This window comes from Nicotiana sylvestris, chromosome 6 (assembly GCF_000393655.2).
Source record: "Nicotiana sylvestris chromosome 6, ASM39365v2, whole genome shotgun sequence".
Taxonomy (NCBI): domain Eukaryota; kingdom Viridiplantae; phylum Streptophyta; class Magnoliopsida; order Solanales; family Solanaceae; genus Nicotiana; species Nicotiana sylvestris.
In genome coordinates, this window is record NC_091062.1 from 65,993,209 (window position 1) to 66,008,784 (window position 15,576).

At 37.3% G+C, this 15,576-nt stretch overlaps 1 protein-coding gene across 3 annotated transcripts; it reads left to right on the top strand.

The window, feature by feature from the left end:
* Nucleotides 1–638: 638 nt before the first annotated feature.
* Nucleotides 639–14,424, top strand: LOC104231823 (uncharacterized). Of its 3 annotated transcripts, none has more exons than XM_009784884.2 (5): nt 639–993; nt 1,947–2,048; nt 2,724–2,865; nt 2,993–3,039; nt 14,005–14,424. In XM_009784884.2, exons 1-5 carry the CDS (start codon nt 907–909, stop codon nt 14,221–14,223), a joined length of 597 nt encoding a protein of 198 aa, XP_009783186.1. In that variant the 5' UTR covers nt 639–906; the 3' UTR covers nt 14,224–14,424. The 3 variants fall into 3 exon arrangements, with proteins under 3 accessions (XP_009783186.1, XP_070006299.1, XP_070006300.1); XM_070150198.1 differs by having other exon boundaries at nt 645–993; nt 13,943–14,113; XM_070150199.1 differs by having other exon boundaries at nt 646–993; nt 13,951–14,113.
* Nucleotides 14,425–15,576: the final 1,152 nt, after the last annotated feature.

Here is a 15,576-nt window from a genome sequence, read left to right on the forward strand (position 1 = left end):
TTCCATTCCCCCGTATATTAATGCACCAAACTTTCTTTTTATTGGAGTTGAACTTAAAATCGAATTATAGACTTTTAGAAATTATTTTTACTTATTCTTTCGCAAAACCCTAAAACGAAACAACAATCTTTCATTTTTCACATACTAGAGGTACATATTGGGGCTATTTGCACAAATGTGATACTTTTGTGTTACTATTATTTTTTTTATCTGTGGTAATAAAAGTTTGAGAAAAATATCTCATGCTAGAATTTTAAATTATGCTGGGCAAGACCTTTTCTCATGCTGAGTTGGATTTTCCTTAATAATAAGTTATAGTAATCGATAGAATTTTATCACAAATTCTGACGATCAACAGAAGTATGCTTTGATATATGATTTAGAAAAATCAAGAGCATACTTTAAAATTTTAGAGCGGAACAATTTTCTTAAAATATTTCTTAACTAGATAAAATATAACTATAGTTTAAAAGAGAAAGTCTAATCAATAAGGGTTGTGGTGGAGTGGTAAGTATTCCTTTATGCTTAAGGTTTCGTGTTGGAGCTTCCGTGCGATTCCGAATTTAGTCGGGCCCAACTTTGCTGGCGCATGCACGGTGCTAAACCAAAAAAAGAGAAAGCGTAGAAACACCCAAATTGAAACCCATAAACCGATATCCATTACCCAAACGGAAAACAATCAAAATAAATTCTATCCAAATACAACTCGGTCGCGGTTTTCATTCTTCTTTTTTCTTCCTGGAAAACAAGATCTATACTACTACTATACTATCTTTTATGATCGTATGTGATAATAACCCAAAGTTCACCCTTTTTTCTCGCTTTATATATTCCAAATACTCTGTCATTTAAATCTCTTCAAATTCTAAAACTGAGTTTTAATTTGGGCAAACAAAATTTAGAAGAATGGGAAAAAATCAAGCTTACAAAGCTATGCAGCGAGCGAGGGTTGGTTCTAGCTCAGCCGGACCTGAAGATGTTGATGATGGAATGGTTCGTCCCTTTTCACACTATTCTATTTCAGTTCAACTTCATTCATTTTACTTTTGTGGTTTGATTTTTTGAATATTTGTTTTAGATTTTTATTTGGTTGTAAATTATTGTTGACTTAATAATTTTAGTGCTGCTCTTGCGTATGGTTAGAATTTCAAGATATTATATTATCTTTTGTTAAAAAGTTGATGTTGTGATTAACTGTGTAAAATTATCTGCTTAAGGTTGGTCTGGTGTGGCAGATTTTTTTTTTTTACTTTAGAACATCATTTTCTATTTCCAGTGGTGACATATGGTAATTATACGATGTGTAGGATAAGGTATAAGACTAGTCTTTTGAAAATATTTTGGTGTAAAATGACTTGTGACAATATGTGAGGAAAATCATTTTCTCCAGACATTGGCAGTGTGAGGAAACGATTTTCTATGTGCAAAACATGCCAAGGGAGTTTAATTTTTTGGGACTCAAACCTCTGAATCTAGAGTCATTTCAACTAGAAAGACATGCAAAAACTTTTCTTTTTCTCAGAGTCCTAAAGCAGAATAATATACACATAGTAGCAAGCAGCAAAAAAAAAGGCAATCTTGACTAGTGAAAAAGTAACTGGAAAACAAGAAGAAGAGGAGATTCAACATACCCTTATATGGAAACAACTTTCACTGTTAAGAAATTAACAACTGTAACTGGAAGTATTTGATCAAGCTTCATGATGGTAAAAGATAAGAAAAACAATTACTCATTTCATTGATTGTATAAGACAATTAAAGTCTAATTAATTCTGAGTAGCGTTATCTCTAGACTCTAATTATTTTAGTTTCTATTTGTGCTGCTTATGTTTTTCTTCAATTTTTTTCCTTAAAGTTTATATAATTGAGCTAACTTTTTCTATTTAGTACGTTGGAGAATTTTCTGTTCCTTGTTTTTGTGCTTTGTCTGATGAGGACTGTCGCAGGTGGATGGTTCTTTTCATACACCAGAGTGGCATGCTGCTCGTTTGGCAAGCCTTAAAACTTCTCATACAGTTACCTGGGAAGAGTTCAAAAAGAAACAGAAGGTAACATACTCAGCCACCTTGATGGTCATAGGAGAGTGTACATATTCTTGGTTTGTAGTTTGCAGGTTTTGCTTACTTGGACTGCATGGCTTCAAATTTGATCAGTTTGTTGCTTTCTGAAGCTAGGTAGAAAATAGAAAGAAAATGTTAGTTGATGTATATTACATCGAAGTACAGTTATATAAGACAACATTGTTAAATTTGTTTAATAAACACCATTGTGATTGTCTTAAATGAAACTATGAAAGTAAACATACCTACATGTAGGTACACTGAGAACACTTAAGAAGCGAACCTTGAAGAAAGATACGAAAAGAGGAACTAAGTATGCTTGGTTATGGTATATGAGTGCTGGATATTTTTGCAGACACCACTAGCCCTACATACTGAGGAACAACTCCAATATGCAGAATGTGTCTAGATGGCCTTGCTTTAATCATTATGTTGTTTTGTACAACTAGCAAGTAATTGCATGAACATTTGGAGGTTGGATATTTTTAGCTATTACTAACTACCTGGTTCTTGGAGAACTTCTGCATTTTGTGGATCACTACTAGTATTATTTTCTTATAGAAAAAAAAAGATTATTTCTATTGTTTCCTGATAATATAGCTATTCTTTCTTACTCTCTGTATCTTATTCTGGAGATGCATAATACTAATGATACTCTTTTAGGAAGAAGAAATGAGAAAAGGTGAGCTAGAAGCAGACAAAGATAAAATGATGAGGGAATACAGAGCTCAGCTAGATGCTGAAAGGGCCATCAAGCTCTCTCAGGGGAGGAACCATTCCAGCAGTAAACACAGCCGTAAAAAGGGTACAGTGCTCTGAAATTGCAGAATGGGACAATTTTCTAGTTCTTTTAGTTATAGTTATATCTTTAGTATCTTAAATTTCTAATGACTTAATCAGTTCTTCCTTGACGGTGAAATTCATTGTTGCAGATAAGAAGGACAAAGATACAAAGAAACACAAAACCAAAAAGAGAAAGGTGAAGATTTTGTTCAATCTAGACCTCTTTCCTTTGCTTGTGAGAATGAAAAGTTGCCGATAATGGATAATCTTACTTAGGTTAAGCATGGTTGTCTTTTTATACCATGAAATAAACATGTTTAAAGATCTTTTAGTGCTGTTGGCTTTTCTATCCTAAAGTGGCAAGCTGTAGCTACCTGAATCATCTTGCTTGATACCATATCATTTGCATTGCATTTAGATGAAACCAAATGTTATTTTTTGGGTTAGAACTTATTCTATAATTATTCAAATAGAGAAAAAGTTATGTAACTGAAAACAGCGACACCCCTAGGCCCTAGTAAAAAGGTGCAAATACCCATTTCTGTCTTCGGTGAGAAATTGGTTGATCTAATTTTTGGTCGATTAGGAGTTTCACTGGTCTTATAAACTTAGAATCAGATTCTCCAATAAAGGGTTTGTGGATGGCGGCATTGGTGCTTGGGGTCTTGTACTTCTATATCATGGCCAAGTCCTCCTGCCAGTTTTGAGCTTCCTAGTAGCACCTTTTGATTTGCCATCTAACTTAACTATGCTGTAGCCGATGAAAACAAAAAGAGGAGAATTTTTAGTTTCAGGTGAGATAAAGATTTTCTGCGGTTCTCGTTGCTTTCACTTGCTGCTGAATGAATCCTTGATCATTAGACTTATTGATGAGATTTAAAGGACTTTTGAGGTCTGTCTATTACTCCCTCTGTTCCAGTTTATGTGAATTTATTTCCTTTTTGGTCCGTTTCAAAAAGAATGACCCATTTCTAAATTTAGAAACAATTTAGTTTAAACTTCCAATTTTACCCTTAATGAGAAACATTTATAACCACAAAAAAAACTCTGGACCCCTTTTTGACTTGTTTAGGATCACAAATTCAAAGTCTTCATTTTTTCTTAAACTCCGTGCCCAGTCAAACAGGTTCACATAAATTGAAATGGAAGGAGTATATGTTAACCTGAGCTGTGTGTGCATGTAATAAGAAAATTCAATATAGCACGCTTATGCTTACAATTTCCACCTATATATGGTAAGATGAAATTTCAAAGTGATAGATTTAATCTGAATTGGTTCCATTTGACAAGAGAGTTACTCCCGCGGTTGAGCCCCTCCTCTTCCAATCAAAACGTTGGGAGTTCGAGTAGATATAGGGGAAGTGGGAAAACAACATTAAATACCCCGGGGAGGGGGTTTACCAAATCAACCGAAAAAATGATTTAGTCCTGATTCTTGATTGTCATTTCTCACGTCTTAAAGTGACCGACTATGTTGTAGGAACAAAACATTGCCCCCTAGGGTTAGTTCAAGTGGCAAAGGTTGAGGGTCTTGTGACATAGATCACTGGTTCGAGCCCTGTGCCATGCAAACTAAGCCTGGTATTTAAGTGGAGAAGGGTAAAGGGGCCGCATTATCCCCGAGTTTCAAAGGCGGCGGTTGGTCCTAAGAGGTTGGCCCCATATGGATTTCTTGGTCATCAAGAAGAAAAACACGTTGAAAGAAAGGATATGATTATAAGACAGACAAGGGTTATTAGATGATCTATGTGCTTGGAATGAAAGAAATGTCAAAAACATAAATAACATGGAAAGATTAAAATAGGAAAAATTAGCTAACATATATTTGACTTGATGAGATAAGAAGTAGCAAATGCTAATCCTTAAAACTAACAATTGAGAGCTTCATATGTACTTCAATAAGCGTCTGAACAGGTAATTGCTTGACCAAAAATTTGAACTTACTAAATCTTTCTAGCTATCAGTTATCAATGTTCTATTCTAATTGGTGTCTCTGTTAAATGTTGAACATGCAGTAGCAGTTGAACTAAATGAATTTCCATGAAGAATAGCTTAGCAATTGTCAAATAGTCTGTATACTTTTATCTCCATGTTGAATATAAACTAAAAATTTGTACTAAAAACAAATGGAGTGCCTCCATTGTACAAGGGAGCAAAAAAGAAAGAATTCTCAACAGTGAAACCTATAACACCTTTAGATGATCTTGTAGATGTTACCCACTAGATTTATCGGTCTGAAATCCTTGATACTGTTTGCCTTGTCCAATAATTGTAATTAAAGAAGAAACATTAGTGCTCTTCTCAAATTTTCTTCTAGAACGAAAATGTCTTACTGCACTCATGATTTCTTCTTTATTTATGTTCCAACTTTGATAATTGTTACTCCCTCTGTTCCAGTTTATGTGAACCTATTTCCTATTTGGTCCGTTCCAAAAAGAATGACCCCTTTCTAAATTTGGAAACAATTTAGCTTAAACTTACAATTCTACCCTTAATGAAAAGCTTTTACAGCCACACAAATACTCTGGACCCCTTTTTGAGTTGTTTAGTACCACAAATTCTAAAAGTCTTCATTTTTTATTAAACTCCGTGCCCAGTCAAACAGATTCACATAAATTGGAACGAAGGGAGTATTAAAGAAGAAGCATTGGTACTCTTCTCAAATTTTCTTCTAGAATGAAAATGTCATGATATTTTCTTTATTTATGTTCCAACTTCGATAAAAGAAGTTGTAAAATCGTCAAGGTGTGTACTTTGTCCCCGGCATTGCTGCTAATTACCCTTATGTTTCCTTCTCCGTGAACTCTCTCTCCGAACACTCTTATTTCCTCCCGTATGTTGCTAAAATCCACTCCTAGTTGTGGTATCTTCTCTAATTCTTTATACAATTGTCTGTAGAAGACCTTAATAGCTCTCTTACTTCCTCTTTTTCCTCTTACTTTATTTGGCCACCTCAATTATGTTCACAAATCTCTTCTCTTAGTGTAAGCTAATCAATGCAAAATTAAGATGGCAGACACAGACACTTTTTTAGTCGCTACACCTTTTTTTTATATCTGTTTGCCAATTGTCATATTTGGTAACTCCCCCTTCACTTCTTCATTTTCTCTACCCTTTTTAAGTCCATCTTCCCCTCTTTCATTTCTTCCTCTGAGTTCGTTCATTAGACACCTCAACTTTGTTTCTACCCTCCGAAAAACTTTACTGCTCCACTTTCTTACTTCATTTTTTAACAGATATAATTCCCCTGCCATAGAGAAGTATGGGTGAACTTGGACTCAATCAACTTCCCCAACAATTACCTGCTATTTCGTTAGTTGTGTGCCGCGACCACTTTTTTTCAAATCTGAAAATGTTTTCAACCTCTTCCATCCTACTACCAGTCTACCACTAGCAAGATGGGTAATGGTCTAATGTGAGCAAGGAAGAGGTACGTGGATGGCCTCTGGAACTGTCTCCTCCCACTCTGTCTAGATAAGAAAGTTGTCAGATCTCTGCCAATAACCCGCGGAATCTCCTGCCAAGTCGTCTACCCTGAAACTCTCCATACACTCCTCACAAAAGATTCTGGTTTCCCCCTTTTTTAGTTGCAACCACACTAAGAGACCCCCCCTCCCCAACCAAATCTCTTCATTCCACGCCCCTCCACACATCTCACATGTGTTTCTTTATTGATGAGCATTCCAAATCTTTTATTCCTTTACTTTTATTTTATCCTTCACCATACCTTCATTACCTGCTTCTCACCTTCATTGCTCTTTCCTCAAACCCCTCAAACTCCATTCAGAAGATTCCGGACACAAGAATCTGCATCTGAACTCATGTTGATAAATTATTCCTTTCGTCTCTCTCCCTTCCAACCTTCTTGTTCCTCCTGTCGAGCATTTTCTTATTTCTCTGATTTGTCCCTGACTTTTCCCTTTCATCCACTATCTTACTATCTCCATTTTACCCTCAGCACAACATTCCGCTCTCCCAACTATTCGTTACTTGACCCATGTTTAACTTAACACTTGCCTGTCATTTCTTTCACCTGAAGAGTCATTTTGCTTTAAGGTACCTTTACAACTATGATGCATACGGGGAGGTGGATGTTCTGCTTTTTTGTCTATCAAACTACAATTTTATACTTTAACAAAGCAATGATGCCTTTAAAAAAAACTATTTATACAAGTAGCTAAGTAGAAATAGAGAGGACCTCTGTTCAGAACTGTGAGAAATAATACACGGGAAAATATTATGTTATTGATGTACCCTAACTATAATACAAGTACCCCTATTTATAACAATACACAATACCTACGCTACTCCTATTTCACGTAGGACTATGCTTATTTACATAACAACTAACTAACTAACAATCCCCCTCAAGCCGGTGCATACAAATCATATGTACCGAGCTTGTTACATATATAACTAATATGAGGACTGGTGAGGGGCTTGGAGAAAAATTCTGCAAGCTGATCATTCGACTTCACAAACTTTGTAGCAATATCTCCTAAGAGTATCTTTTCTCTGACAAAGTGACAGTCAATCTCAATGTGTTTAGTTCTCTCATGGAACACCGGATTTTGATGCAATATTGAGGACAACTTGATTATCGAACACAGGTTCCATCTGGCTGATTTCACCAAATTTCAACTCCTTGAGCAATTGTTTGATCCAAACTAGCTCACATGTTGCCATAGCCATTGCTCGATATTCTGCTTCCGCACTAGACCGAACAACTACATTCTGTTTCTTGCTCTTCCAAGATGCCAAATTGCCTCCTACTAAAAAACAATATCCAGACGTAGAACGTCTATCTGAAGATGATCCTGCCCAATCAACGTCTGAGTATCCAACGATCTGCTCATGGCCTCGATCCTCAAACAATAACCCTTTTCTTGGAGCCAATTTTATATACCGAAGAATGTGGACAACTACATCTCAATGACTATCACAGGAGAATCCATAAATTGACTTACAACATTCACAAGAAAGGAAATGTCAGATCTAGTCACTATGAGATAATTTAATTTACCAACCAGCTGCTTATATCTTGCAGGATCACTAAGCGGCTCCCCATGTCTCGGCAGAAGTTTAAAATTCGGATCTATCAGAGTGTCAACAGGTCTACAACCTGTCATTCCTGTCTCCTCAAGAATGTGTAAGGCATACTTCCGTTGTGAGATCACAATACTTGAGCTAGACTGAGTAACTTCAATACCGAGAACATACTTTAATCTGCCCAGATCCTTAGTCTGAAGTATTGAAAAAGATGTTGCTTCAATTTAGTAATATCATCTTGATCATTGCAGGTAATAACAATATCGTCAACATAGACCACCAGATAAATATAGAGACTTGAAGCAGAATGCCGATAAAACACGGAGTGATCAGCTTCACTCCGAGTCATGCCAAACTCCTGGATAACTGTGCTGAACTTATCAAACCAGGCTTGAGGAGACTGCTTTAGACTATAAAGTGACTGGCGCAAGCGACATACAAGGCCACGTGACTCCTCCTGAGCAACAAAGCCATTGGTTGCTCCATATAAACTTCATCCTCAAGGTCACCGTGAAGAATAACATTCTTAATGTCCAATTGATTGAGAGGCCAATGGCGAACAACAACTATGGATAGAAAAAGACGGACTGATGCTATTTTAGCCATGAGAGAGAAAGTATCACTGTAATCGAGCCCAAATATGTGAGTATACCTTTTGACAACAAGATGGGCCTTAAGTCGATCAACCTGGCCATCCAGACCCACTTTGACTGTATAAACCCAACAACAACCAACAGTAGATTTACCTGAAGGAAGAGGAACAAGCTCCCAAGTACCACTCGTATGTAAAGCAGACATCTCTTCAATCATAGCTGTCGCCATCCTAGATGAGACAATGCTTCATCCATAGACTTAGGGATGGAAATAGAGGACAAAAAAGATATAAGAGCATAATGGGGTGTTGACAAGCGATGATAACTTAAACTGACATAATGGGGATTAGGATTAAGTGTGGTTCGTATACCTTTCCGAAGTGCAATTGGTGTACTAGGAAGAGACAAGTCCGCAGTAGGAGCAGGGTCAGGTGCAGGACGTGAATCAGTTGGGCCTGATGCTGAGCGCGGATGATAACGATAAGTCAAGAGTGGTGTTCCTGTGGTTGGGGATCTAGGAGGAGCAATACTAGACTCTTCAATGGTTGGTATAGGTAAGACTTCTGTGGCTAAAGGTGGAGGAAGAGCTATAGTAAACTCCTCAAAGGTCGGTATAGGTAAAACCTCAAATATATCAAAGTGGTCAGAAGCGGTAAAGAAAGGTTTAGACGCAAAAAAAGTGATGCCAGTTGACATAAGTTACCTACGAAGATCAGGTGAGTAATAACGATATCCCTTCTAAACACGAGAATAACCAAGGAAGACACTTGAGACCACGTGGAGCTAACTTATCTTTCTCAGGGCTAAGTTATGAACGAAACATGTGCTCCCAAGAACACGAGGGGGAAGAGAGTATAAGGGTGACTGCGGAAACAATACTGAATACAAAATCAGATTCTGGATGAGAGATGAAAGTATCTGATTTATCAAATAACAGGCTGTGTGAACTGCATCCCCCAAAAACACAACGGAGCACGAGATTCAATGAGAAGTGTGCGAGCAATCTCAATGAAGTGCCTATTCTTTCTCTTTGCAACCCTATTTTGCTGAGGAGTAATCTGATGAATAATTCCTTGAGAAGTCATAAACTGCTGAAACTGAGAGGATAAATATTCGAAGGCATTATCACTACGAAAAGTGCGTATAGAAACACCAAATTGATTTTTGATTTCAGCACAAAAATTCTGGAATATAGAAAACAACTCAGAGCAATCTTTCAATAAGAAATGCCAAGTACATATTGAATAATCATTGACGAAACTAACAAATAACGAACTCCCAATGTTGACCTGACTCTACTAGGACAACCCTCCCCCCCACCCCATATATCAGAATGAACAAAAGAGAACAGACTCTGCATGACTCTCAACACTATGCGAAAAGGAGGCTCAGGTATGTTTCCCAAGCAGACACGACTCACAATCTAATGTACACAAATTAGACAAACTAGACACCATCTTATGAAGCTTGGATGAACTCGGATGTCCTAACCATATGTGAATTAGGTCTGGAGGATCTGTATCTAGACATGTTGTGGAGCGATTTAGTGAGTCAAAGGTAGTAAAGGCCTTCTAATTCCCGCCCTGTGCCAATTGTCTGCCCCGTACTGCGGTCCTGCATAATAAAAGAATAATCAATAAAATATATACCACAATGGAGGGCACGAATCAAACGACTAACAGATGGAAGACTAAAAGGACAGCCAGAGACATAAAGAACGAAATCTAGAGTGACAAAAGATAAGGGATTAGCTTGTCCAACTCCTTCTGCTTTAGTTTGAAACACATTGGCTAAAGTAATAGTGGGAAGAAACTGTGAATACACAATATTTGACAATAATGATTTATTACCAGAGATTTGATTAGAAGCACCTGAGTCCATGACCCATGGTCCAAGGGTTCTAGACTGAGAAACACAAGCAGAAGAATTACCAGCAACATAAGTATCAGTCTAAGCAACCGAGGCTACTTGTGGAGATGTCTGCTTACTTGCTCGATACCGAAGGAACTCATTATATTCCCCTTCAGATAAAGAAAATCCTTGGTTACTTGTAGTCTAGTCTCAGTCTGAGCAACATAAGCATTTTTAGGTGGTCGACCATGTAAGGAATTGCACACTTCACGAGTGTGTCCAAGTTTATGACAATAAGAGCACTTGGGTGTAGATCTTCCAAAACGACCTCCTCCTCGTCTATTCTCTATAGTTTGAGCTGCCCGATTTTCCACTATCTGGGATGCGAGAACAGAGGAGTCAAGTGTCCGTGATGATATTATTGGGTGACTTGGTGCTGCAGCAAGGCGAAGTAATCGAGAGAATAATTCATCAACTGTAGGGACAGTCTGACTAGCCATAATATGGTCACGGACTGAATCAAGGTCATTAGGAAGTCCAGCGAGTGTAAGAACTAGAAACATCTTTTGTCGTTGCTCTTGTTGCTTTTCAACACTAGCAGAAATTGGCATCAACTTCTCAAATTCCTCCCTGACTGCCTGTACTTGTCCAAGTAAAATATGGTCACGGACTGAATCAAGGTCATTAGGAAGTCCAGCGAGTGTAAGCACTAGAAACATCTTTTGTCGTTGCTCTTGTTGCTTTTCAACACTAGCAGAAATTGGCATCAACTTCTCAAATTCCTCCCTGACTGCCTGTACTTGTCCAAGTAAGTCGACATATCCAATTCCTGTTTCTTCAAATTTGTCATCCGCGATATCACATCATAGAAATGAGATATGTCATTAATGTATAAAGTACAAGCCTTTTCCCAAACTAAATGACATGCCTGGAATGGACGAAACAAAGGCATCAATTGGAATTAATAGATCGCCACAAATACTACATAACAGAGTATCGATCTTTTTCCATTGTGCTTTTGCCTTTTCATCTCTCTCACAAGCCTTTTTGGTTAAGTGATCTTGAACACCTTGACCTTTACACCAATTCTCCAAAGACGAAGCCCAAGATAAATAATTTGAACTTCCAAGTAGGGGTTCAGAAGTACTCATAAAGGCTGAATTTTCAACTCCACTGTTCTTGGAGCCAAAAGCATCAAGTCCGAGAGACATGAACAACAACAAACCTAGTGTAATACCATATATGAGGTCTAGGGAGGATAATGTGTACGCAACCTTACTCCTATCCTATAAAGGCAGAGAGATTGTTTCCGATAGACCCTCGGCTAAAGAAACGATAAGAATAAAGCAACAAGCAAGTCCGAGAGAGATGATTGGATCAAATAATTACGAAGTCAGGTCACAGAAACAGTGAACAAGCAGCAGAAAAAATACACTGTAGCCGCTAGAAACTGAAACATTTGCTGGAAAATAAAAAAGGTTGTCGGAATGTGATGAAACTTGAATGGGTAGAGTTGGAATTAGTAGGCAAGCAAATTGTCCTCAAGGAACTTCTCCAAAAATGGCCGGAAAAGGTCGTACTTGCCGGAGCGCGTGCAGGAACCCTAGCTTCTGACGGCGCTTGAGGCTGCTTTTGCCGGAGAGGTTGTGTGGGGTTTGGTCGCCGGTCGATGACGGATCTTGTGGTAGTGTTGGATTTTGCACAACACTGACGGAGAGAGATGACGCAAGACAGTCGTGAAAAGTCACTGAAAAAGTTGGATAGCATCACGAGGAATTTTTTATGGAATGGGAACAAAGAAAGGAACGGCTACCACTTGGTGAAATGGAAAGCACTCACTTTTGGCAAGAACCTTGGAGGGCTAGGGATCAAGAACTTGAAGATTCAGAGTAAAACTCTTAGAATGAAATGGTTGTGGAGGCTCAAAAAGGAGAATCAACTCCTTTGGGGAAACATTATTAAAGCAAAATATGGACAGGAAGACAAATGGATGACTAAGGAAGTCACTGCACCATATGGGGTTAGTCTATAGAGATCCATTAGATCGCTGTGGAGTGAGTTGAGGGATGATTCCAAGATCAAAGTATTTGATGGGAATAAGACTAGCTTTTGGAAGGACAATTGGCATGAAGTTGGCAGATTGGATGTAGCTTTTCCAGAAGTCTTCAATTTAGCTCTACATCAGCAAAGGACTATAGCAGAGATGTGGACACCTCAAGGATGGAACATCATTTTTAGAAGACATATCAACGATTGGGAAGCACAAAGAGTGGTTGAATTCTTCTGTGCACTAGAGCAGTTTAGTGGATTACAAGCAGGTGCAGATGTACTATGGTGGCAAGGCGGCATTAAGGGTTTATTCAAAGTTAATGCAACTTGCAAGAGGATGAACTACTCCAACCAGCAGATAGCCAATTGGCCTTGGAAACACATCTGGAAAGCAAAAATTCCTCACAAAGTTGCTTGCTTTGTGTGGCTACTGGCTAATGAAGCAGTCCTTACACAAGATAATTTGATGAAAAGAGGTTTCATTTTATGTTTTAAATGCTTTTTGTGTGGGGAAAAATAGCAGAGACAGTTAACCATCTCTTCCTTCACTGTAAGATAACATCTCATCTATGGAGAATTATTCTTAACCTCAAAGGCATTTCCTGGACCATGCCTGGGAAGGTTATAGATTCTCTTAAAAGTTGGGAGGAAACAGGACTACAGGCAAAGGACAGGACCAGATGGAGAATTATACCTGCTTGCATTTGGTGGACAATTTGAAAAGAGAGAAACTCCACATGTTTTGAGATTGTGGAGAATGGAGTGCAGGAGATCAAGTTAAACTTTATTTTGCTGTTGTGTTTTTGGTGTAATCAGGTCTACACAAATGATACTGACACTATTATTGATGTTTTGGATTCAATATAGAGAGTGTCAGTGATAGTTAGAGTCTCTTGTATATATGGTTTCAGTACTACCTAAGTACTGTTTTGCTACATATGAAATATAGAAAAGTTACCAGTTTCAAAAAAAAATTGAGACACAATGACTTTCTGCTGTATTCTGGTTCCCGGATGTGTCTCACCACCACGGCTTTGATACCATGTGAGAAATAATACACGGGAAAATATTATGTTATTGATGTACCCTAACTATAATACAATTATCCCTATTTATAACAATACACAATATCTACGCTACTCCTATTCCATGTAGGACTATGCTTATTTACATAGAACTAAAGCTTTGAAATTTTGAATTTTGTTTTTCTTTTCTTGAAGGTTTTGTGTAAAAGATCTCAATCCAAGGAAAGGGTAGATGTATTTTCCATTTTTTCTATCCTCACAAGTATTGACCTTCAACAATTACAAAGGAAAAGTTAAATCTTATACATAAGTATTTGAGTATGAAAAATATCTTAGACTTGCAGACATTAGTACGAGAAATTTAACGCAATGTTTTATTCCACTAGATTACAATAGATAATGGAATGTCTTCTGCGCTTTAGCTTGTAGAGCTATTGTAAGTTAGACACCGCACAAACTTTTTCTTAATTACTTGTACATTTTGGCTTAAGAATTTACAAGTTACTTTGGACTTGTCGATTTATATTTGAAGCTCTGCAGAATAAATTGTCTGCTTGAGTAACATCTCAATGACACATATACTACCTAATTCAGCATTCAAGGAGATATTCCGAATCTAGCTCTTCAAGTTCATCATCTGAATCTTCAAGTTCTGACGATGATGATAGAGAATCCAGAAAATCAAGATCGAAGTCCAAGAGAAGGAAGAAAGAAAAGAAGCACCAGTCGAAGTCAAAGCAATCGACCAGTGATGATGAAGAAGCTGATGGTCCTTTGCCACTGTCTAGGTTCTTTGGCAGCATGAAGAGCTAATTTCTCAGTTGACATGTACTTGTACTCTTTTTTGGGTCGACATTGGATAAGATAGATCCTTTTTATTGATTATTATTATTATTGTTATTATTGTGTAATCAAGGATCATTGGTTCTTCAAGTAGAGTTTTGTATCCTGGTTTTAAATGAAATTCTATGTCTGTATCGAAAACAATTGTAGAAATACTTTCACACGTTCCAAGCCTGCATTTAGCATTTTACTAATTCCATTATATCGATGCATTTTGATGTTAATGGTGTTAGCAAGAATCTTTTCTAGTCTGGAAGTATCTTGTTTCCCTGAAGTGGAAATGGCGGAATGTGAAGTACTTTTTGCATGAATATGAAACTGGGCATAACAGTGATGTACAAAAGATGGAATTTTGTTTCCCATCAAATGGTAGGGTAAGATTCTCTTTATCCAGATTTACAAGAGTATTTGGTATTCTTCGATTGAAGGGATTAGATTAAGTCAGGTAGGGGGTGTGTATGTCTGTCTATATATATATATATATATATATATATATATAGAGGCGGACCCAGGATTTGAGCACAGGGGGGAGGGGGCACCGCCATTGGCATGAATATGTCAACTAATAATGGCAAAATTTGACGTGCTAACTCCTTGAAAACTTGGTGACTTAAAGTCAGTGACCGAAAGGATGTTCAAAAATATCAAGATTAAAGGTCTGTTAAGCAGTTCAAGTAGAGTCTCAGTCACTGTCATTGAATCGACACATTTCTGGTACTTTGCCGAAGTGATTCTTGAAGGCGGAATGATTTTTAGAGTTTTTATTACCGTTTTGGGATTTTTTTTATTGAATTACTTATTTTTATACATGTCAAGAAAATGATAATGCTTATAAATTTAATTATTGGGATAAAGAATGTGATTGGCTTCATGCTAATGAAATAGCTTATTCCCCTTCCAATTTCTTTTGATATATCCTATATTAACTTAGAAAAGATAAAGAAAAAAAATCAAGTTAAGCACTAAATACAGGATACTATTCTATCAAAAGCCTGCATTTAGCATTTTACTAATTCCATTATATCGATGCGTTTTGATGTTAATGGTGTTAGCAAGAATCTTTTCTAGTCTGGAAGTATCTTGTTTCCCTGAAGTGGAAATGGCGGAATGTGAAGTACTTTTTGCATGAATATGAAACTGGGCATAACAGTGATGTACAAAAGATGGAATTTTGTTTCCCATCAAATGGTAGGGTAAGATTCTCTTTATCCAGATTTACAAGAGTATTTGGTATTCTTGGATTGAAGGGATTAGATTAAGTCAGGTAGGGGGTGTGTATGTCTCTCTCTCTCTCTCTATATATATAGAGGCGGACCCAGGATT